The sequence below is a fragment of the Sorex araneus genome, chromosome 1 (genome assembly GCF_027595985.1).
Source record: "Sorex araneus isolate mSorAra2 chromosome 1, mSorAra2.pri, whole genome shotgun sequence".
NCBI lineage: Eukaryota > Metazoa > Chordata > Mammalia > Eulipotyphla > Soricidae > Sorex > Sorex araneus.
Genome location: NC_073302.1, coordinates 351,309,172 through 351,333,679, shown reverse-complemented (window position 1 = coordinate 351,333,679; position 24,508 = coordinate 351,309,172). Strand labels below are relative to the sequence as shown.

The window sequence follows — 24,508 nt, the reverse complement described above, 5'->3', positions numbered from 1 at the left end:
CAAGTCCCCAGTTTTTTAGAAGCTTGGCAGTCACACCCACAAACTGCCCCTGGCACCATGTAATCTCATCAATGTCTAAGGCCCAGAGACTGTAAACTAAAGCTCCCAGAAGAGAATGACACAGAATTTCCTGGACATTATGTTCTATCTATAACATGCAATACAAAACAAATCATCTAGCATTGCCTTTTCAGCAGATTTGAGTGATGGTAGGACTTGTGTCAAAATATCAAATGTCACCCAAATAGAGAAAGAGTATGGGGGAAATTGTCTGCCACACAAGCAGAAGGATTGGAATGGGAGGGGCAGGTGGAGAATACTGGGGAGAGAATACTGGGAATTATGGTGGTGGAAAGTATGCACTGGTGAAGGGATGGGTGTTTAATGATTATGTGACCAAAGCTCAAACATGAAAGCTCTGTAGCTGTACTTCATGGTGAATCAAAAACTAGGGGGGAAATAATAATAAAATAATAAAATAAAGTTAACATTCAGAATGGGCTGGAACAATAGCACAGTGGGTAGGGCGTTTCCCTTGCACATGGTCGACCCAGGTTCGATTCCATCATCCCTCTCGAAGAGCCTGGCAAGCTACCGAGAGTATCCTGCCCGCATGGCAGAGCTTGGCAAGCTACTCATGGCGTATTCGATATGCCAAAAACAGTAGCCATATGTCTCACAATAGAGACATTACTGGTGCCCACTCAGGCAAATCGATGAGCAATGGGATGACAGTGATACAGTGATGATGAACATTCAGAATAGAATTTAAAAAAAAAAGTAATGTGGAGTTCATGCCAATTCAATCAGCTTGATCAATGGCTGAATAAATAGCAGTGCTCCTACATTATAAAAAAGGGGGAGGACAATCAGCAGGGAGTTGGTGAGGAAGGAACCCTCAGCCTCTGTCGGGGAATGTCATCTGGTTCCAACCCAGTGTCCAAGGATAGGCAGAGAATAAAGAAGTGTGAGATATACCCACAATGAAGCACTGAGATATACACACAATGAAGCACTATGCAGCTATAAGAAAAGATGAGATCATGCAGTTCCTCACAATATTCTCAGAGCTGGAGGGCATCATGCACTGTAGCAATGTCATCCCGCTATTCATTGATTTGCTCGAGAGGGCACCAGTAATGTCTCCATTGTGAGACTTGTTACTGTTTTTGGCATATCGAATACACCAAGGGTAGCTTGCCAGGCTCTGCCGTGCAGGCAGGATACTCTCGGTAGCTTGCCGAGCTCTCAGAGAGTGACAGAGGAATCGAACCCGGGTCAGCCGCGTGCAAGGCAAATGCCCTACCTGCTGTGCTATCACCTCCAGCCCATCATATGAAGCAAAATTGGTCAGCGGGAAAACAACTACCCATTGTTGTATTGTTTTTCACTCATCTGTGGACACAGACTGAACAGAATGAGATAAAAGGTGGTACGAAACAATGGCAAACCCTTGACCTGAAACTACCAAACAGACCAGAGACCAGGAACGAAGACCAGGCCAGAGGTGACCCAGGGACCATGGCAGAGCATCGAGAGCACGAGGTGGAGGTGGGCGCGGTGACTCTGTACATCAGTGCCGTAAACTTGAACCTAAGCTGTCCTTTTGAAACATCACACTAGCGTGCAGGGAGGGCGCAAAGGGGCTCTGCAGAGCTGTGCAGGCCGAGAGAGGCACCTGGCCCAGAGAGCGGACATGGCCAGGCCGCACGGGACGGCATGGACGGCTGACAGAGCACTTTGCATGCAGGAGGCCTGGGCTCATTCCTGGCACATGCGGTGCTCTGAGCACTTCTGGGTGTGGCCTCAAGTAAAGCAAAACGAACAACAAGCAACAATGTGGCTGTCATAGCTGCAGCCTTAGGAACCAGGGTGAGTGCTTTGCAGTGACCAACTCCAGTCACTTCTCGACAGCCAGAGGGGACTTTCCAGGAGACGAGGTTTGAATGACTCACGCCAGACCCTGGCCAAAAGGGCGGGGAGACAAAGAAACAGCAAAACTGTGGAGGAATCAAGCAAGATGCCATCTAAGATGCTGCCTTAGTGCCATAAGGTTTACACCCTTGGGACCCACCCATGGGCTGGAGAGACGGTACAGGAAGGAAGCCCTAACTCCCTGCTGCGGGGCCCATGGCCCTGGTTCCAATCCCGGCACCTCACAGCTCCCTGAACACTGAGGCAGGAACAACCCTTGAGCACCAGTGGGCTCAAGCATCACAAACCCCCCTACCCCCACAAAAAGATCGCAAGCATCCAAATCCCTAGGTTTTAGTGACTCTTGGGCTGTGCCGGGTTCTGTGCCTCAATCCACAGATTCCAGCACTTGGAGGTTCCCTGAGGCTGCTCATGTCCGTCTGTTGGCCCAGGAGCTGATCTGCTCTCCAGCTCCGACAATCTCTGAGGGATTTCAAGCCAGGATACACGGAATCATTTCTGTATGCATTAATTCTCCTTCTACTGAAGTTACCCAAAGTACCTGTTACTTGGGAGGAAATAGGCAGTTTTATTTTTAGGCTGTACAACTTCATCCCCTATGTTAATTCCCTCCTACCTCCTTTTCCTTGCTGACAATGATTTCTTCTTCTGCTGTTTGGATTTTATATATATATATATATATATATATATATATATATATATATATATATGGATTTAAAAAATTTTTTATTAGAGAATCACTGTGATGTACAGTTACAAACTTATGAACTTTTGTGTTTGCATAAAATCAGATTTTTAATGGAATCACACCCATATCAAGTCCACAGGATCCGAGTCAAGTACAGGGTACTTCATTTGATAAGTTACTGGCACAAAGCACTTGCTCCCATTGTACAGGCCACCGTGGAGGCCAGACAGCCATGGCTGAGTGTCCCCAGACTGCCAGCTCCTGCCCACCTGTCCACAGCAGCGTGTGTGGCACCTCCAGCAGCCGGATGGAAATGCCTTCACTTGCACCTCAGCCGGCTGCCCGGAGGTGCGTGTAGAGGAGGCGCATGATGTGCTTCTGTGTGGGAACGAGCCAGGGACAAGCATGAGTGGCTAGACCACCTCTGTCCCTCCAGAGCCACACCCCGCCCCGCCCGGGGCAGAGGGAGATGGGATTCCCCGAGGCTGATCCCCAAGTGCTTTCCCTGCACTGCAGCCTCCTGCCAGGTTCACTATTCTGGAAGCTTCTTCCTCCCCTCACAGGCCTTGGCTTCCCCTCCCACCCCATCAGCGCCCACCCTCTCAATGGGGAGTTCCCAAGTTCCTCCTCCCCCCATCCCATTGCTCCCGGAGAAGAGCAGGGTGCTGAGGGGACCCTGGGCTCAAATCATCACTCATGTCACACGTCCTGCCCAACCTACTGGCCCAGATGACCACTGGCTGCATTGCAGACCCAGGTTTTCTGCTCTAGGGGGTCTCCTGTCCTTCTCAGTCTCAGGGGACCTGTTTCCCGGGGACCCCACCCCCACTTCTTCGCACCCAGCTGGGCCCATCCCCCTGCTCTTTGTGCTGTTCTTATCGAAGGCTCCAGAGAAGTTACTTCCAACAGGTGATAGTAGGGCTCCAAAACTCACTCAGAGCTGGATGGAGACACTCCTGGCAGCTCCGTCTGGGACCAAGGGAGCTCCTGGCACACACTGAGCAGTCAACAAGGACGGAGCCAGAATTAACAGCCCCCAGTGTCAGCAGAATGAGGGTCTATAATAGGTCTATAATAATCTCAAAAGGAAAACGGGTTTTACAAGTCAAATTCTAAGGTGGAGAGACATGCCTTAATAACACCTCCTTCCTAGCATGAGAGGCAAAGTTCAGCCTTAGCAGGTCACTGTTACCAGTCTCACCTTCAAAACAGACTTGGGGGGCGGAGAGATAATACAGCAGGTAAGGTACTTGTTTTGCATGTGGATGACCCCGATTTATCCCTGGCATCCGACATAATCCTTCAAGCTCTGCCAGAGATGATTCTCGAGTACAGAGCCAGGAGTACAGAACTCTGGGAACCTCCAGGTACAGCCCTGAAACAAACTACGAAAGGAGGGAAATGGACGGAGGGTGCTGAGGAGACGGCTGAGGGGCAGCTCTCCCTGGGCTTGGGATCAAAACCCAAGCAACTTGCCAGAAGGAGCCCCCTACCCCCCCAAACTGAGTTAGGTTTTATTGTAGACTCTCATAGACACTTTAAAAATGCCCCAAGCCGGGCATTCCCATGGGCATTTGCACATGGACCGGGCAGCCGGGGAAAGCAGTGAGAGGAAAGGAGAAGGCCAGGTTTCTGCGGAGTGGACAGTGAGGCCCTGGACAGCACTGCTGGCTGCGGCAGCTCTGGCCAGCTGTGTGCATGCATGCCCAGGGGGTTCTGCTGTACTTTTCTGCAGCCTAGCCCAGCGTGTCTCCCTTGCACTGGTTGCACAGCTGTGTGTCTGCATGAGACAGTGTTTAGGGAAGGCCCAATGAGCACATGTGTTTGACACACACACACATGCAGATGTTAAACCAGCAATTCTCAGGGGTTACCCTGGCTCGGGGCTCGGGGGACCATGTGAGGCCAGGCCTCAAGCCACCCCTCTGGCCCAGAGAAGAGTTTCAAACCACCAGTCCAGGACAGAGTAGGCAGCCTTGGCTTCTCACTGTTAGACAGAGACCCACTGCGCTGACAGAGGCAGGACAAATGCTTCACTGAAAGCTACAAAGGGCCCAGGGAGGGACCCTCGGGAAGGACAGTCCAGCCCCTCTCACTGGCTCCAGCTGCACTGTCGCCCCCAAAGGAGCATCCTGTGAAAGCACCTGCAGGATAGAGCGGATGTTCCACAGCCCTGCATGGCCACATGGGACGTTCCCAGTCAGAAACGAGGAGAGACCTTCTCTGGGGCGCTCGGCTCTCCTGTTGAGGTGTCAGGAGAGTGGGCACCTGCAGCTCCCAGCTAGGTCACAATGGGGGAGGCACGGCTAAGGGCATCCGGGCTCGGCTCTCAGCAGTCTCCGCATGGACTAGCAGGGGCCCACCTGAATGCCAAGGGGTGGCCTCGATCTACAGAAAGGAGACAAGTCCTGGAAGGGGCCTAAGGGATGCTAGCAGTGGCCAGGCCACCTGGAAACTGACTTGTATAAGAAAAATAAATTTTTTGGTTTTGCCTCAGTTGCTCTGAGATGAAATCAAGTGTCAGGCCCCCTTGGGCCGGGCTCAAACCCAGGATGGGGGGCACCTGCAGACAATGAGTCAGGAGGCGAAGGGCGGAGCGCGGTCCGCCTCTCTCCAACTCCACATAGGTACCGAAAAAGTGGAGGCAGCAAAGAAGTCATTACCACGCACGATAAAGATCTATTTTAAACGATGGGTATATTTAGAACTCGCAGGGCCCCAGACACCCCGTGGGCGGAGGCAAGTACAGGCAAATGTCTCTGGTCACACACATGGGAACCTGGCAACGTGTGAGTGGTGTGAGACTGAGCAAGACAAGACCCAATAGAGGCCGTTTGTGCTACCAAAGATCATTCCGAGGCCTGTGATCTCAGACTTAACCTATGAAAATACCTGATTCACCACTAGAGCCTTTCTCTGCCAATAAAATTAATTTTTAATTGAAATAGCTATAATTTAGGCTCTCTGAATCAGGGAGAGATTGTTTGTTTTAAGCCACTGACATGAATTATGACTTATCCACAGGCGGTTCTCAACTTCGTACACCTGTTCTGACAGAAAGGAGCAAGGTGTGCAGTGGAGCAGCCAGACACACACTTCTACTCAGAAGAATGGGAATCACAGAGAAAGACAAGATGGACTGAAGGATTCAGGGCAGGAATATAAGGCAGAAGGAAACGAAATTGAATTGAGGTCTCCAGACTTTTACTCCTGCTAGAAAAGACTCAGAAATATCGGCCTATGTTAATGTTTTCATCAAGGAAAAAGAAAACTTAACTGTATATGGTGAGGAATGCTATGCAGCCTTATTGTGGAGATCATCTTTCAGTAGGTACAAATGCCAATCATGCCATTACGTTGTGCTCCTACGACTAAAACTATGTTTGTTGTGTGTCTGTTTGATTGGAATGTTTAAAGCCAGGGCCTCACTGCAAAGGACAGAGTGTCAGCAAGTGCCGGCAAAGCCAGGACCAACTAGGACAGTGAAACGGCTGTGTGTGGAACAGAACCAAAGCCTGGAACTTCATCCTTCAAAGATTCTAAAAACTAGAATCAAAGCATCGAAGATTCACTAAATGAAAAGCGCGCACTGGGCCCTCCTAGGAAAGCACATTTTAAAATGTGTTGAGTTCTATTATAAGATTTCCACCCCCCACCACCACCACACACACACACCTCAAATACTCTGGGGGCTGGAGAGATAGACAGCGGGAAGGGAGTTTGCCTAGCACGGGGCCGGTTCTATTCCTGTTATCAAATTATGGTCCTCTGACCCCAGCTAAGAGTGTTTCCTCAACGAGGAGCCAGGAGGAAGCCCTGAGGACAACCAATAGCGGCCCCCAAATGAAAACAAAACAAAACAAAACATAAACCAAAAGAATATGTAAATAAGTGAAGAAATATGGAAGGCCAAGGTAGAGCCACAGGTCGCAGTAAAGATGTTCTGTTTTCCAGCACTGCGGGCTGTGATCCCAGAGCAAGCCTGGGCCCCTCGGCATCCCTGGGTATGCCCGCTAACACAGAATGAACAATGCTCTGAGACCTCACCCAGAAAGTCAATGGCAATTGCAAACCAAATTCCACCAGGGTGCTCTAAGAAAGTGAAACCGACCAGGAAATCTGATAGTTAGAAATAGAACAATTAGAAGGTTCTGTCTTTTGTTTATTTGTTTTTATTGTTGGGGCCATACCCAGCTGTGCTCAGGGCTCTACACTCATGGGTCTCCCCTGGCAGGGCTTGGGAGACCATCTGGGTTTCGGGCATTGAACACGGCCGACAGTGCAAGGCAAGAGCCCCATCCGCTGTCCTGTGTCTCTGACCCTCGAAAGTTCTATCTGTGGCGCTCACACAGGGTCCCTTTTCTCTGTGATGCTCAGAGGGCAGGGGTGCCAGAGATCAGACTCCCACGTAAGCGACATCCCTGGCTGCTCTTGGGAAATCCTAAAGGAGATGGACAAAGAAAATGCAACCAAGCAGACACTATCCTGGTGTTAGAACAAGCGCAGGACTGCTCAGAAGCACACAGGCAGGCCACTAAACTCAAGGGACATGCAAGACAAAGGCAGGAGTTCGTGGACTGTGGTGGGGAAGGAGGAAGGCCAGGGGAGTTCCACTCTCACTCATACAGATGCAAAAATAAACTTCAGAGCAGTGAAGATCTCAAAGTGTTGAGACCCAGAGCAAAAGCTCTGTGGCTTGGAATGCTGCTTTGCAAAAGTATGAGGTCACAGGCTGGGGCCCAGGGATGCCCCATGTGCCATCCCAGTCTTGCTGGGAAATGCAAGCCATGCTGGCTTTAGCACCCAGGGCATGTGTGTGAATGCCACAGTTAACAGGGTGCCACCGTGGGAACAGTTGTGAGTGCTGCCCTCGGCCTTCACAACCAGGCAGCCACGACGAAGGGCAGGGCACATAAAAAAGCCATAAAGAAACCAAGATTTCTTAGAACTGGGAGGAAGCAAACAAAAGTCAGAGGAACTGGGAGTGGAAGCTTAACTTGGGGGTGCAGTGGATGTGTACAAGGTACCCCAAGGGTAACCGACTCATCCCACAACATCATGATGAAGAACGTGTGTGGAGCAGGGCGGACTGACCATGAGGCAGAGCCAGGCAGGAGCTGAGTGCCACTGGGCCCGGCTTCTGCATGAGTGAAGCTGCACGCCCTTCAGAAGCAGCGCCTCAAGTGAAAGCACAGAATATTAACATAACGGGCAAAACTGGTCCCTAAGGGGAGCCCAAAGTGACCTGGAACTGCAGCCTGGCTGGTGCCAACAGCAGGGAGGCCGAGGTGACCATGAAGGGTGTTGGCGGGAACGAAGCTGGCCAGGCCACACCACATGCTCCTACGTGTCCAGTGACTGAGAGCCCAGAACCAGCTGGAAAGTAAAGACGTGCCTGTTCACTGGTTTCAAACACTGTCTTCCTAGGCGCTGGCTGAGGACCTCCTGGACACGCTGCACCCGAAATCTCAGGTCCTCCACATGATACAAGAGGATGGGGTGCACAAGACTTTGTTGAAGAAAAGTGAGAAAGCAGGAGGCCCTGCACAGACTGACGTGGAACGCAAAAAGGGAAGCACGGAATGACTCACGCTGCAGCATCAGAGAATTGGGCCACAAACTCCACAGCGGCGGCCAGACTGGGAGCACAGTCAGGCCTGCAGAGGGGCAGCTACCAGACAGGATGTCAGACAGCATGTTTGCAAATCTCAGAGCACCGTATGCTACCTTTGGTTTAGACAAGAAGTGAAACACTTCCCTCCACAACAAGAACTTAAGCCAGAGAACAGAACTATGTTCCAGGGACGCAGCTGCAGTTTTGCCACTTCGACTGAACCACAAAGCATCAATGCAATCCTGCGGATGGCGCGTCTGTGGCATAGGATGCAGGGGCACATCCCCCTGTCCTATTACTAAGTAGCTGCTCTGATCAGATACAGTGACTCCTGAGCCAGGGGCAAGGAAGAGCGAGGAGTGAGCACACAGATGTCCTGGAAGCCAGTTTGAAGGCAGCCCACCCCCAGACTGCAGATGTTTATACACGTGGCAGCAAGCTCAGATGTTCTGTTTCATTATTCATCAGAGAAACACGATTTGGGCACCCAGTCGACTTCTGCTTCATGCCCACCAGCCCACCAGTATGGTAAAAAAAAAAGACAGATGGTAGGAAGACCTGGAGAGGATCTGGGAAATGGGAGCCCCCATCCACTTCTAGGGGGTGGGAAATCACGTAGCCCTGCTGAACGTGTCTGACACGCCTCAACCTCTCCAACAGAATCACCCACTGACCCTCCACGGGGTAACCCATGGGAAAGGAAAACACATGTCCACACAATATCAGCACATACATGTTCACAGTACTGTGATTCATAATAGCCAAACAGAAGCACTTCAAATGACCATCAGATAATGGCTGGATAAAGATGATGTGCTATATCAAAATAATGGAATATTATTCAACAATTAAGCACAGGGAATATGCAAAGGGCTAAGACATGTGTCTTTCTTGTATGTGTCCCTGGCTTAATTACCTGGCACCAGAAAATAAAAAGGAGGGAGGGAGAAAAATGTACATTCTCTAACACATAAGTTTTAAACCATGAAGCTAAGTCACAGCAGCAGATACAACAGGACACACTGTGGGCTGCCTCAAGGAAACATCAATGAACCGTGGCTGTCCAGTGCTAGCGGGCAGGGAGCTTCCCCATCGGGCCATGGGGCCAGGAGGAGTGGAGATGCTTCTGGAATTCTGCAAGCAGGCTTGCTCTTCAAGCCCGCATTCTCGCTGGCTTGTCTCTGTCTCTTGGCTTGCCTATCTCCACTCTGCAGAAGCCTGTGTTCTCTCTCAAATATGAACTTCTCCCTTTTTCTCCTCTCAGATCTCCTAAATAGGCTTCCATTAAAACTGTCTTGCTTCACACACACACACACACACACACACACACACACACACACACACACACACGAAAGAATTCTGTGAGCATACTAACGACCATTGCACGGGTGCTCCAAAGGGCTGTTTACGTGGCAGGGAAATTGTGTCCTAATTTTTTAAAGAATGCAAAGTCCTAAAGGAGTCCAAGGACTCCCCCAAAGTCAATATTCTGTGTGTGTGAATAAAAATTCTTTTTATTGAATAAAATTTGCTGAGAAAGCTGTGAGGGGAGAGACATGTTCGAGAGAGAACACAGGCTTTGCCAGAGTGAAAAAGCGGTGAGAGCTATGTGCCAAGACAGAACACGGGCTCGAGAGAGCAAGCTGAGGGCTCCATGTTCTTGACCTCACTGGACACAGAAATGACTGATCTCCTACAGGCCTGCTAAGCGTAATTCCAGGGAGTACCCAAAGAAGATGGGGCACCTTCCTCACAACTATGTCTGTGCACTTTCTAGATACGCCAGGTTAGAAAGCCCGTGTGCCAGCCCCGTTCCAGGCTCCCCGCTCTGCTCCAAGTGACCGTGCCTGCCCGCGCACTCCTGTGCCACACTCGAGCGTGGGACCTGGGTCGGGTTTGCTTAAATCCCCAAAGATAAGGACCCCTCTGTGTAAGGAGCAGACCTTTGCCTGCCTCTCCGAGAGGGTCCGTGATTAAGCTGGTTAATGAGTGTGAAGGGCTGAGCAAGCATGCATGGGGCAAAGTAAACAGTCGATCGATGGCAGCAGTCATTTCTCCTTCCTGCAAACTCCTGTGTGCTGGGGTGTCTAAGGGTGCTGGGGCCGCACCCGGAGCCAACTGCAGAGGGGCTGTTCCTGTAAGGGGAGCCACCTACGGGTGAGGCCCCAGCTGGGCGGGTGGACACAGTGGTCGGGGCGTGGAGAGCTAGTACAGGGCTTAAGGTGCTGGCCGGCCCCAGTTCTTTCCCTGACCCCACATAGGGGCCCCCCAACACCACCAGCATTCACTCCTGAGCACCAGGAAGAACCCCGAAGCACTCCCAGGCCGCCCCTCCCTGCACAAATGGCTTCAATTCAGGGGACACAGTGGCTTAAAGCACCCGCCTTGAGAACCTGAGCCCAGGGTTACCCATGGTGCCACCTGCACGTGCAGAGCTGTGTGCCAACATGGCTGCCTGGGCCCCGAGCCATGAGAGGGAGAGAATGCCCCACCAGCCAGGGTGTGCAGACACAACGGCAGCACGGCCAGACCCAGCATGTGGGCACGGCAACCAGCACTGTGACCAAGACATGGGTACAGGCAGCTCATGGTGCGGGGGATACGACCAGCTCCAGGGAAGGGCAAGGAAGGGGACGTGCCACTCGGGGCAGCCGGCCCCCGGCCTGTCCCCTTCGGCAGCAGCCCAGGATTTAGAGGGTAGACACGTTCAGGTGCACAGTGCCCACAGCCAAGGGCAAAGAAGGACCTTGGCGAAGGGGAACCGCTGCCTTGGCACGGGACGGCGCCAGCCACCAGGCGCTTCGGGAGTTGGCCGGAGGCGGTGGGGGAGAAGCGGGCAGAGAGTAGGGCAGCTGGATGTGGCCCAGGGCTCCACAGAGCTGACGCCCAGCAGCACCCCGGCTCCTGCATCTGCCGCAAAGCAAACACCACGTGGTCACTGACCTGCTTGCATGTCACTGACTTTGCACACGGTTTGGTCACCAGTGCGTTTCAAAGACCAAACCCGAAACCTCAGCTCACGTCTGTTCTTCAGTAAGGTGGTGCAGGCCCGCTGCTGGGGGGATTTTGCAAAGGTGTTCGCCTGCTCCAGCCCCACGCCAGTCACAGCCCTCGAAAGCAGCCACTGAAGAAAAGGCTCCAGCCCATGACTCTCTGAAACCTCATTACCTCTTATCTCTTCTATCACATTTGAAATATGGGGAGGGGGCAGGAGGTCTCCCCAGCAGTGCTCAGGTCCTCAGACTCAGTCAAACGACACGGAGCTGGTGCTAGGAGGACGGAGCACCACAGCCAGTGTCGGGTGGGGGAGGGGAGGATGCTGGACCAGGGATTACACTCGGAGCCTCATACATGCAAGCCTTGCACTCCAGCCTCTATTTGTCCTTTTCATTTCTAGAATTTGCTAGAAACTTCCTGGGGGACAGGGGTGTGAAGTAGACTGACCAAACAAACTCTTGACCTTACGACTGCACCAATCTTCTGAGAACATAACGGTACACCAATATCCCTGACACCTATACACGCAGCAAGTACCATCTAGGCCCAGGCTGAGGCTCAACCACTAGCGTCAGAACATACACACAATAAATGTTCTCCTACGGACTCTAGCTGAGACCCCGCCAGCCCAGCCCACGCCCCTCATGAGATATGCCGAGGGACCAATTTCCAAGGCACTGGTGCTCTTGGCTATACAAGAGCCTGCAAACACACAACATGTGCTTGCCTGGACTCAGCCTGGCTGGTGCCCATGCAGAATGTCAGCTCGCTGTAGCACTGGGAGCTTGACAGCTGCCACCATGGACAAAACAAGAAAGAGCAGAAAAATACATTGTTTCTTAGAAAAGCAAAGTGGATGCATAGAAAACACTCATGAAAAAGTTGTTCAAAGAAACAGCTGCTAACTAAGTGTGGGTGAGACAAATATGAGAGTCTGGAAAGGACTAAGGACATAGCACCCAGTACCCAGACTGCCTTGTAAGAAATCTCTCACTTCTTTGAGGAAATGAATACTAGATGTGGAGATACATATTATATGTCATGTTGCGTACTAATATACAGGCTACCATATGTATTATATACCATGTATTTACTTATTACATATATCAATGCACTGGTGAAACTGAGGCTCTACGGAACTCCAGCCGTGCTGGGGAAAGTGGGCGTCTAGTCTAGCTCGGAGACTGTGGAGAAGCCTCCGTGACGGCAGACATGCCCCTGTACTCAAGCTCCAGCCCCGCCTCCCGAGTCCTGCAGTGGGTCTTCAGGGCTGGAGAGACATGCAGCAGGGAAGGCGCTTGCCTCGCATGCAGCTGACCCGGGTCCTATCATATATGGTCATGTATGGCCCCCAAGTCCTGCCAGGAATGATCCCCAACCACAGGACCAAGAGTAAGTCCTGAACACTACCAGGTGTGACCCCGAATTGAAGGGAATGGGGGAATAAAAAGAAAAAGAAAAAGAAAGTTCCAAGTTCACTCTCTGATTCTGGCCGAGCAAAAGCAGACCCCAGCCCTAAACACAGCAACCTCACATTGGCAGAGTGAACAGCGTTCTCCCAGCTGATGTCCTGCATTTCAGGAGTTTACAGTGACCACGAGGTAAAACAATTGATGGCCCAGCCTAATAGCTTAATCAGGTAATGGCCTGACCAAAATAGATTCTGCAGGAAACAGGGTTTATGGGAAACGAGCATCGGAGCTGGGAGCTGGACTCAGGAAAGCCGGCCTGGACCTTCTTCATGCGAGAGGGTGCGAGGGTTCCGGCCCTGCTACAGGGCAGATTCTCCTGGGCCTGGGCCTGGGCGCCAGCTGCTGAGGTGCCATCTACACCACAGCCTGCCCTGCTCCGGGGGGGCTGGCCAGGGAGCTGCCGAGGGTCCTGAGATCTGCTCGGAACTGGAAGTCTGCGTGGGGCACTTTGATGGCGTCTCCCAGTCGTGCCCGATCAGTCACTGGCGTGGCATTTCTGCTCCGTGAAGCACACACCACACTTTAGAGAAGCGTACATTGCAGCTGCGATTGGGAAAGAATTGCCAGGGAACCCTGGAACAAAACCCTTTCAAAGGCGGGGCGCCTGATTCTTCTTACAGAAGAACTGTAAGAACTTCCCCAGCAGTGTTCAGGGGACACCACGGCTACATCCGACAGTTCAGTTCTGAGGATCAAACCTGGGGCCTTGCATGTGGATGGCGTGTGCTCTGCCTGGGGTCCACGCCAGGCCCTTTAGGCAGGGTGTGCTGATGTCAGACAGAGCCGACTGCAGCTGTCGCCTTGCTCCTTCCAAAGGGACGCCTGCTCCTGGGGTGCTGCGACTGCTCAGTTCCCATCTGAGCACTGCAGGGTCCGGCCAGCTTGGGGCCCTCGCAGGGCTCGATGGAGTGAGCACAGGGCCCTGACAGACACCCCCTATGCCCGAGCTACCCTAGTGGGCTCCAAGGAGCAAAAGCGGCCCCCTGCGGGCCCCTCCTGGCCCCTGCCAGGCACCCGGCACCTCTTGTGACCAGGACCCCAGGGAGGCAGCAGACGGAGCGAGCCTGAGCTAAACACGTGGAATCATGCAGAGGTCGCATTGAGGTCACACAGAGGTCATGTGGAGGTCACAGGAGGTCATGTGAAGTTCACAATGCGGCACAAAAGAACCAGCTTGGGGTCTCTGAGATGCCGCAGAGCTTGTTTTCTGGACATCCACCAGTGACCCTCTCACTGAGAGCCCTGCCTTCCTGCCTGCCAGTCACTCTCCCCACCTGACTCTGCGAGACTCTGGCCCCACTGCACACAGCCCTCTTGCTGCTCGGCTCTGCCCGGAGCTGGCGCCCCCAGGGCTCCCCACACGCTGCCCTGCCAGCCCCGACAAACTTCTTGGGGCTGCTCCACAAGCCTCTCGGCAGCTTCTTCTCCCTCCCCTCCCCTCCCCCAGCCACTTCTCGAGTACATGCACTGACCACCATGCTTCCCGACCTCCGCCGCTGCTCGTCACCCACGCCTGCCTATGATGGGGCCCGCCACCCTGCCTCACTTGGAAGGGCCGCAAGAGCAGAGACACTTTCTCCCTTGACTGCCAGGGCCTAAGGCAGACTGGGTCTAGACTGCCAAAATGAGCAAATGAATGAAAGACTGAATAACAAATATTGGTGGGAGCACCCAGTGTGTCACCCCCCCCACACAAGCAGGCCCCACACCAGCCCAACTTTCTCGAAACACAGAAAACAGCGCCTGAAGGAGAGATAAAGCCCTGCAGAGACCCGTGCCCCGTTCACACCATCTTCCATCACAGCTCTCGACTCTGCAAACAGCCCGGCCTTCTGCGGCTCCAGGAACCCATGGCCCCGAGCTGAAGGCCAGGCTGTTTGCAACCAGTCTTGGTTGCCTGGCAGTGGGTGCTGTCACTCTCTGGACATAAGCCCATCCTTTGGGAAAACAACGCAGGGACGGAACGCAGCCAAACTCAGCACCTGGGGTCTGTTGTGGCCCTGAGGCCCGGCCCACCTCGGCGAGACCACAGATCCTGGCACCACACAGGTGGCACAGGGTCAGCCGAGAGACAAGGAATTGGGAGCTGGCACCTCCACCCCCTGGGAAAGGCCTGGCTTCATAGCAGTGACAGTTCTGAAGGGCACATGGATGCTAATGGATCTGTCTGAGCCTCAGTTTCCACAGCTGTCAAAATAATCTCACACTTTCTACTCCAGGAAGAACAATGGGCATCTTGTCACTAAGTGTCCCACCAGGCTGTGTCCACCAACCTCGATCCCCAGGGAGGAGCCAATCATTCATATGAGAAAAACGAACCAGATCGGCCACACACAGGATCTCTCCTCTCCACCCCCCTCCACTTTCCTCCCTCTCTCCCTCTCTCTCCCTCTCTCTCCCTCTCTTTCTCTTACACACACATACACAGTCATGTTATTCATACTTTCTCAAACTCACAGCACATACACACTATCACTCTCTCACTCTCACTCTCACTCTCACTCTCTCACTCTTGCTCTCACTCTCTTTCTCTCACACTCACATGCATACACACTTTCTCACACACATGTGTGCATGTTCACACACACACACACACTCTCTCTCTCTCTCTCTCTCTCTCTCTCTCTCTCTCTCTCTCTCTCTCTCTCTCTTACAATACCAAATGGAGGTTCCTTGAGATGGAGCCAACCCACTTCTCTGTAGGTATTTAACTCAGTGAGTGACCCAGTCACCGAGCTTGCTCCTGACATGAGCATGGGAGTGTCTGCAGCGGCCGCTCGATCCATGCAGCCCACTGATAGGCAGACTGTGCCCACATGGATCCTACCAACCGGTCAGAGACAGCAGACCTCCTCTTCATAGTCAGCACTGGCTGCCAGGCGGCACCAACCTCTGCTCCAGTCCTGCAGGTGACAGGTGCCAAGAACAGGTCTAGACCGCTGTCAAGCAAAGGCCTTCAACAGGCCTGCTGACGTAGGCCACGTGGAAGGTGGGTGGAGTGGGCTGCTGAACCTTATTTCTTGTAAAGATTATCTGTCAGCTCCCACAGGATTTATACCATCAGGAACCAAAGGCGCCTTTTGAAACAGAACACCTCAGCAAAATCCCAAAGCCGGAGCCACCTTCACTCCTTATATAGACCGTCCCCAAAACATCGCAAGGATGTTACAGAGACGCTGCTCTTGAGTCTCACTCTGTCAGTACTGAGTCTAAGTCTGAGATGGGGCCAAGGGATCTGATGACACCCAGGAGTTCAGGATCCCCCAGTTCGTTGTCCTGGAGGTGACAGAATCAGAGACCTTTCTGTCTTCCAACCTCAGGCTACGGGTGCCACTACACTGGCACTCCAACACACACTTCCACCAGCAAACTCACCAACACACAGCAGCTCAGGAGAAGCGGGCACCCCGATTCCCACCAGACGCAGACCCCGCAAAAGCAAACTCGCCAAATGGAAACCCACCCGCCAGCCAGAGCCCGGGAGCAGATACCAGACATCAGTTCCTGTTCTCCTGTTTGGTTTCTGTTGTTTGTTTGCATCGCCCACATTCAGCAGATGGGAGCACTGAGACCGGGAGAGTTTGTGGGATTCACCAGCCCAGAAGAGATGGAAAGTTTCTACCAGTTTTTCCTTAAAATGTCTTTACAAGGGGTTAAAAACAAAACAAAACAGGGGCCCAGCAGTAAACCGTGCCCAGCATGGACACCTGACACATGGTTGAACCAGGTGGTACACTTGTAGAGCCCAGCCTCGAATTGAAGCTCTGGGTCCAAGTTCCAGCTGAGTGGCTAATGACCTGGCACAGGCGAGCCACTTGCTTCCTCTGGCTTTTTGCTTCCTCGCCCAGAAATGAAGACAGATTCACAGAAGCAGGTACGGCGATGTCCCAGAGTTGGGGGAGAAATGAGAGAAAAATAGCTGTTGGGAGAAACAACGGCAGGCCCTGGAGTCGAGGGACTCTTGCTGGAGGGGCCCGAGAAGGGAGACTAGAGAATCCGCCCGCACCCGTCCCTGCTGCAGCCGCCTCTGCTCCCTCTGGCCAGTGAGATGGCTGGGGAAACGCAGGAGATATTTGTGAGTCAAAAACACACACAGCTCTCAGGGAACGCGCAAGGGTGTGAGAAAGCGCGAGGCCGTCAACCACACCAGCTGCCCCTCTGCCTGCGTCCCAGACAGACACACAGGCCAGGGGCCCACACCGGTCCCTAAGCCTCTTATCTCATGTTTACCCAACACGAATGAGCACTCCAGAAGCCTCGGGGGCTGAGCACACTGCGGCCCTAGGGGCAGCAGAGAGGTGTGGTGGCAGCTGTGATGGACACCGCTCCCCTTCCCAGGTGCCCCTTCTCCTTCACCCAGCCTGGAGACACCTTGCCAGCACTTTCGCCTGAGCCCGCGCTTAACTGCCTGCCAACAACCACCTTCCTCTAGCAAATCCAGAGAGAAGCAGGCCGGGACGACCCCAGCGCTGCTTCACCGCATGGTCTGCCCCTTCCTCAGAGCCCCTGGCCACCTGCCACCTGCATCAGAGCACACACCCCACGAGGCTGTGGCCTCCTGCTCACACGCCTGCTCTCCGATGTGCACTCCGGTGCCCCGGCTGAGCCAGCCCCTGAGGTCCAGGCATAAAGAATGCCCTGAGGTGAGTAGCTCCAGCAAGGGCTACAACCACAACCACAGACAGCACCGGCCTGCGAGTGGAAAAGTCCAAGACCAGTGCTTATAGCGGCTGGTCGAGACACAGGAGCGGGGGGTACAGGCAGGAGGTGGAAGAACGCAGTGTAAAGGGAGGCCGTGGACAATCCAAGAGAGTCAAGGATCTGGAAAGCTCCACACATAATCCTGACCTATGACCAGAGCCGGCCAGGGAGAAGGCACCTGTGAGAGCAGCTCTGGGGACAGCTGCTGAGACATGTGGCTCAAGGACCACAAGCATCTGGGCTCAGTGGAACCCCGAGCACATGAAACAGAAACCCCATTTCTGATCAGGGGCTGCTGCAGGCGTGAAGAGATGTCCCCAGCAGGAGCCCCAGCAAGCAGAATTGTTGGCTCAGCAAAGGGAGCCTCAGGAACCCAATAGTGGGGGCTCCCCATCTCCCAGACAGACATCCGAGCTGCAGCGCCCTCCCTGGCGCACACCTCCCATGGCCGAGTTCTCTCAGGCACACAGGCAATTCTGCAGAGAGAGAAAGGTGGCACAAGACACCGTGCTCCGGGGCCACAGGAGGGTGGGGGGCTAAGGGCCACTGCAGTGCTCTGACCAGCTCTTCAGGAAACATCCTGCATGGGCACGAATGGGACAGTGACCTGCCTGTCTCCTTCCTACCCCGACGCGCTGCCACCTGCACAGTGATCAACCCATCAGCAAAGGGCCCCAGAGACACAGCACCCCTGCCGGCGAAGGGCGGGCCTGAGAGCAGGGTGCAGGCTCCAGGGCCTGGCAGGGACCAAGGAGGGATCCTTCCCTTCCCACGCCGAGACCTAATCTAGCTGCTTTACTGACAGCGGGAGCTGCTACCTCGCTAAGGCGGCTGTGTCTTGGGGGGCTCTCGGGAGCAGTGCTGTGAAAAGCACTGCAGTAAGAGCTCATCCTACAACTTTCCAGGGGCTCCAGAGGGGAAAGGCGGGCCAACATTCACCACAGGTCAGCTGGACTTTTTTTCTTGCTAAGGGACAGGAGAGGTTACATATATTTGGGGCTGTAATTGCAGGCCTGAAGACCAATGTCAGGCTAAATAAAGAAAAAGAAAGAAGAGTGATTCATTCACAAGATTTTGGTAAATACACACAGTGCATACATTTGCAAATACCTGCTTGTTTTTTTAAAGATGATTTTGTGCACATAAATAAACATATTTTGTGGACTAAAAGTGATATCCTTCACCACGAATTTGACTGTCTTCCTAGAGAGATATTACAGGAGTTGGGGCCTTGCCTTGCATACCCCACCCCCACACGAGAAACTGCCAGGAACGATCCTGAGCAGAGTCAGGGGTAAGCCTTGAGCACCTCTGGGTGTGACCCCGAACACCACCACCACCAAAACCAAGAGGAGCCAAAATCTCATGTTCACTTGCAAATACTCCACAGTTTCTACTCTGTGAGCACCTAGTCTGGTCAGCATTCTCCAATGCAGTACTAGTCCCGAGTATCCCCTGACAACCAACTCATCTCAGTGACAGCACATTCAAGACACAGGACACATGTCAGGGAGCCTCAAGAACTCTTAATAACTACTCTCACCCACCGTGGCCCAGTGAAGATGAGGCCCCTGGGGCTGGGGACTCACCTGTTTTCCAGGAGCGTCATGCATACCACCTCTCGCACCCCGGGGTTGCTGGCCTTCTCCAGCGAGCAGCCCTGCAGGTTCCAGGTGGCTGCCCTCAGCACTGGGCGCCCGTCCCTGGTGCCTGCAAAGGCTTCCACAGTGGGCCGCGTGGAGATGATCTGGGTGGGGCCCCCTGGGGGCAGGTCCAGGTCCTCACTCTGCAGGCTCAGCGAGGTGGGGCTGGGGTGTGGCTTGGCGGTGAAGGTCAGGCCCCCATTGGTGTGGGTGGACGGGGGCCGGGACCGCTCAGCAAACACCTGGTGCCGGATCCTGTCCAGGAGGGCTGAGCTGATGCCGCCCAGCCTCGCCAGGTCCTCCACACTGCGGAAGGGGCCGTGCTCGCGGCGGCAGTCCACGATGCTGGCCGCCACCTTCTCCGTGACCCCGCGCACGCTCATGAGCTGCGCCGGCGTGGCCGTGTTGATGTTGACCCGCGGGGTGAGGGGTGCGGAGGTAGCCAGGGGGGGCGGAGGCAGGGAACTGGGCGAGTGCTGGGCCGAGCTGACCTTGCTGCTCACGCAGATCTCAAGCTTGATCTGCTCCAGCTTGGTGGCACCCACGCCGCTGACCAGTGCCAGGTCCTCCACCTTCTTGAAGCCCCCGATGTACTCACGGTACTCCACGATGCTGCGGGCCACCGCGCGCGTCACCCCGGGCAGAGTCATGAGCTCCTCCTCCGTGGCCGTGTTGATGTTGAGCCGCTCCTGGTTCACCAGCATGTTGCTGAAGTTGCAGGCGGCGCTGAACTTGCGGCTGTGGGACGGATCCGCAGGGTCCCTGGGGATGGAGCGGTGGCAGCCCAGAGTGCTTCCCATGGCCAGCCGGGGGGCCCAGGAAGGCACGCAAGGCGCTTCTGGGGATGTAGTGAGGAGGGCAGGTGCGTGCTACCGCAGACATTCGCTCTCCATGGCCCGGCGGCCACCTGGAAGACAGAACACACAAATGAATAGCTAGCTCGCCCTCCGCGCCCTCGCCGCCACCCGAGCCTGGGTACCACTGAGGTCCGTCGCTGCTTGACAGGCACGGAACAGAAGGCTGGCCCCAGGGGCTTCCTCCTGAGACCACCGACGTGTGTGTAGGGTCAAAGGGCTGTACCGCCCCTTCTTCTGGCAAAGAGAGCCCCCATCAGAGCGGGCTTCTGCGCCCCCATCATCAGTGCGGGCTTCTGCGCCCCCGTCAAAGCAGCGGGCTTCTGCGCCCCCATTATCAGACCCGGCTTCTGCGCCCCCATCATCAGTGCGGGCTTCTGCGCCCCCGTCAAAGCAGCGGGCTTCTGCACCCCCAACAAACGGGGCTTCTGCGCCCCCATCAGACCTGGCTTCTGCGCCCCCATCATCAGAGCGGGCTTCTGCGCCCCCATTAGACCAGGCTTCTGCGCCCCCCATCATCAGAGTGGGCTTCTGCGTCCCCATAGTCAGAGCGGGATTCTGCACCCCCATCAGTGCGGGCTTCTGCACCCCCATCATCAGAGCGGGTTCTGCGCCCCCATTATCAGAGCGGGCTTCTGCGCCCCCATCATCAGAGCGGGCTTCTGCGCCCCCATCATCAGAGCGGGCTTCTGCGTCCCCCATCATCAGAGCGGGCTTCTGCGCCCCCATCAGACCGGGCTTCTGCTCCCCCCATCATCAGAGAGGGCTTCTGCGCCCCCATCAGACCGGGCTTCTGAGCCCCCATCAACAGACCAGGTTTCTGCGCCCCCCATCATTAGTGCGGGCTTCTGCGCCCCCATCAAACCCGCCTTCTGCACCGTGCCCCAACTCCGCAGCGCCCGGCACGTCCCTCCCGGTCCCGCACCCGCTCGCTGGGGGTGTCCTGCGCAGCCTCTGCACCCCGGCCTCCCGTGACCTGGGGTGCTGCCGTCACGCGCGAGCACGGTGGGTCCCCGGCACCCTCCCAGACCCTCACCTCTCTCGGACCGGCCCACCTGCGGCTCCCGAGTCCAGGCAGACGCTGGGCGGCCCCGGCCCCGACCGCCCGCCACGCCGCGCGCCCGCCGTCCCCGGAGCGAAACTCCGAGTAGCCCTGGGAGCCGGCAGCCGCTGCGGCGCCGAGCGGAGGCGGCGGCGGAGCCGGAGACCAGCGGCCGCGCCGGAACTCTGGACCTCGGCGAAAAGTCCTGCGCTCCACTTGGATGCCGGCGCCCCCAGAAGCCAGCCCGGGCGCCCGATCTCCGCTGGTGTCAGAGCCCAAGTCCTGCCGCGCCGCCAGCCCGCGGCCACGCCCCGCCCCTCCCGAGAAGTCCCGGCGCGGGAGCGCGGAACCCCGGGCGCGGGGCGGGGCCTGGAGGCGAGGGGCGGGGTAGGGGCGGGGCCTCCGCCCTGGAGGCGGGACTTCGTCGAGGGGCGGGGCCGGTGGTGCTGGGGGCGGGGCCGGGTGGGGCGGGGCCCGGGCCTGACGGCGCGGGTTGCAGTGCGGGACACAGACGCCCGTGACCCGGCTGGTGCGGCGCCGCTGATCCCTCGCGCGAGCCGAGAGATGGGACGTCAGCACTGAAGAGGCTGCGGTGCGGAGTCTTGAGGCCGCTGTGCTCGAGCCCGGCGGGGTCCCAGGACTTGGGGCTGACCCTGCGTTTATTCCTGCACGGGGACAGCCCGCCCAGCTGCTCCCAGCTGGCAGAGCCCCAGGGACGTGCCAGCCCGCGTCGAGCTCCTTAGGGGACTTTGGAGGCGGCATAAGGGACTCCTTGGTGTCCCTGGCGGATAGAGGAGTCATCGCTGCCCACTGCAGCCAAATCTGGGACTGTGGAGGGGGCCTAGGAGCGAACCCTAGTGGGATCTTTCGTCACTGCCCACTGCACCTGGGCCCCTCTCCCGCTGTGAGTTGGACCTAGAGCAGTGCCAGGACCGTGCTGCTGGCCCAGCCTGCTCCGGTGCAGGAGCTGGGGCGTGGGCACCGCAGCCCACGTGCACACTCAGGATCCCTGTATACCTGTACACAGGGATTCTGAGTGCGCAGGATTCCGTCGTAGAAGGGAAGGTAGTTGCGTGCCCTTGTAACCGCCTTGGACCCAGCACTGACGCCGCAGCCTGCTGTGTGCGTGCGCTCCAGCTGGTCAGGAGCCGAGCGGGGCTCCACTGCCCACCGACAGCTTCACCTGACATGGAGTCCGAGTGTCATCTAATGTCTCTTCCACTCTTGTCTTAAACTTCCAGGGCGAGGTCAGCAAGAACAACTGGGGACTAGCTAGCTTCTAGAGCCTCGAGCATGCTACGTGGGCTTCAGATGATGTCCTCAGACCTCTTAGGACCTCCCTCTTCTGTCCACTCGGGTGCTTCCTTTCCTGCTTCCCCTTCCCTCCTGGAGCACTGTCTTTAGGGGGAAGCTGGCTACGGTATGGAAATGCTTTTAGGAGAGAAAAGACTAGGCAAAGGTTCTCAATAGGACTTGGAAGTGATGGGCCTGGTCAGTTAGGCTGCAAGAGGAGAAATCACCTACTCTACTCTGCACACCAGCATGCGTCAGACGGTAAGAATGGGCAGTATTGGCCTCCCTGGGTCAACGAGAGCAGGCTGCTTTTATTTCCCATAAAACTCAGTTTATTTTTCCTTTGGCAGAAATGCAGCCAAGAAGTGCAAAGCCATTATGCATTTAGACATAGCATCAAAGCAAAATGAGATGGATAAATTTATAACGACCATCCCAAAAGTTGGTGAGGGTACAAAATACTGTTTGGTGGAATTGTAAGATTGTTGTGCAACCACTTGAAAAATTAGATTAATCATTTCTTTAAGAGTAAAGCACACATGCGTCTGCCATAAGACAACCACTCTGAGTATTTGGCAAAAAGTAACAAAAGTATGAAACCCAAAGATTTGTTTGTGAATGTTCATAGTAGCTTTATTTGTTATAGCACAAAACTGGAAACCTTAATCTATCCAGAAGAAGAAGAAGAAGAAGAAGAAGAAGAAGAAGGAGGAGGAGGAGAAGGAGGAGGAGGAGGAAGAGGAGGAGGAGGAGGAGGAGGAGGAGGAGGAGAAGAAGGAGAAGAAGGAGAAGAAGAAGAAGAAGAAGAAGAAGAAGAAGAAGAAGAAGAAGAAGAAGAAGAAGAAGAAGAAGAAGAAGAAGAAGAAGAAGAAGAAGAAGAAGAAGAAGAAGAAAGAAAAATGTAGTTTGTTCGAAAGACAAACTACTAATATCTAATATTGAAGAACCTTCAAATCATACTGAATAAAAGAAAACTAAGAAAAGAGAATTTTGATTGCATTTTTACAAAACTCTAAAAAAATCAGCTAATCTAGAGATAATAGAGAGACTATTGCTGGGGATAGAGGAAGAGATGAATTAGAAAGGAGGCGAGGCGGGGCTGAAGAGATAGCTCCAAGGAATGAAAGCATGCTTTGCATGCCGGAAACCGGGTTTCACCCTCCCCCCCACCACGTGGTCCCACAGGGTCAGCAATGTGTGCTCATAGAGCTGGGAGTAGCCTCCCAGAAGTGGCTACCGGGTATGGACCAAGTACAGACAAACAGGAACCAAGAACATAGAGAAACTTGGGGAGTGGGAGGAGGTGATAGAAATGTTTCTCAAGCCAGTTTCATGGATGTATGTCAAAACTGATAGAATGCAAACTTGAAATATGTATTGTCCGGTGTTCGATTATTCCTCAATAAGGTTGGGAGGGAAATATTCAAAAGATAAAAAGGACTTCTCTTTGAACTTGGAAAGATGTTGGGCAAGAGAAGTAGATGACTCAGATTGAAGATGAGGAAGTTCAAGGGCTGAAGAGAAGCAAAGGGACAAAGAAGAAGTTAAATCTGGAGCTGGCAGAAGAAACAGCGAAACTTCCTGGCAGGGTTGGAGTACTCAGAGACCAGGTATCAGAAGACTACAGATATCAGGTGGTCTATCTTACTTTCTTTGTTCTCTGATGGCATCCACCTCTACAAAGAATCCCCAGTAAGACGGAAAAGTTGACTAGGGCATCTATCACACTAGGAATGGGATTTGCCGTTGTCATTTGACAGGACAGGAAGTGAGGGTATGGAGTTCCAAGAATCTGTCAGGGCAAGTTTCAGATCATATCTGCCCTGTTACATCCTGTGGCTGCTACTCCTTACCCCAGAATTGACACCTCTGGTTTTGGTCACAGAAACTGAGGTCAGTGGCTTCTGCTTCTTAGTCAGCAGTTTCAAAGGTGAATAGCAACCAGGGGAAAGGAGAGGCCATGGAAGGGAAGAAGGAAAAGCAGTGTTTCGTTTTCAACATCAACACCGATGGTGCTGACACTGGAAATACAACAATGAACAAGATGCATGGCTCCTCTATTTGCCAGCAAGAATGATAGGCCAGCAAGAATGTAGACATTAAATCAGTAAGAGTAATGCACATTAGAATAGAAAGGAAAAGAGAGGGGCTAGAGTTATGAATGAAAAAGGCAGAATTCAAGAGACTTCCATGAGAAGTAAGAATTAGGATGATATTGGAAAGATGCGTAAAGAATGAAGCCCCACCTGCCAACCCCTCATTCTAGGGC

The 24,508-nt window shown here is 54.2% G+C and overlaps 1 protein-coding gene across 2 annotated transcripts in view; it reads right to left on the bottom strand.

The window, feature by feature from the left end:
* The window catches only part of EEPD1 (endonuclease/exonuclease/phosphatase family domain containing 1), an 86,687-nt gene extending 65,393 nt beyond the window's left edge, over window positions 1-21,294 (bottom strand). Inside the window, exons 1-2 of one of the 2 annotated variants that reach the window (XM_004606956.2) lie at window positions 20,941-21,294; window positions 18,997-19,957 (exon numbers count right to left, since the gene is read on the bottom strand). In XM_004606956.2, coding sequence (XP_004607013.1) covers window positions 18,997-19,850 — 854 coding nt within the window. In that variant the 5' untranslated portion in view covers window positions 19,851-19,957; window positions 20,941-21,294. The remainder of the gene's footprint in view (window positions 1-18,996; window positions 19,958-20,940) is intronic. The other variant, XM_055123602.1, reaches the window with a different exon arrangement.
* Window positions 21,295-24,508: the final 3,214 nt, after the last annotated feature.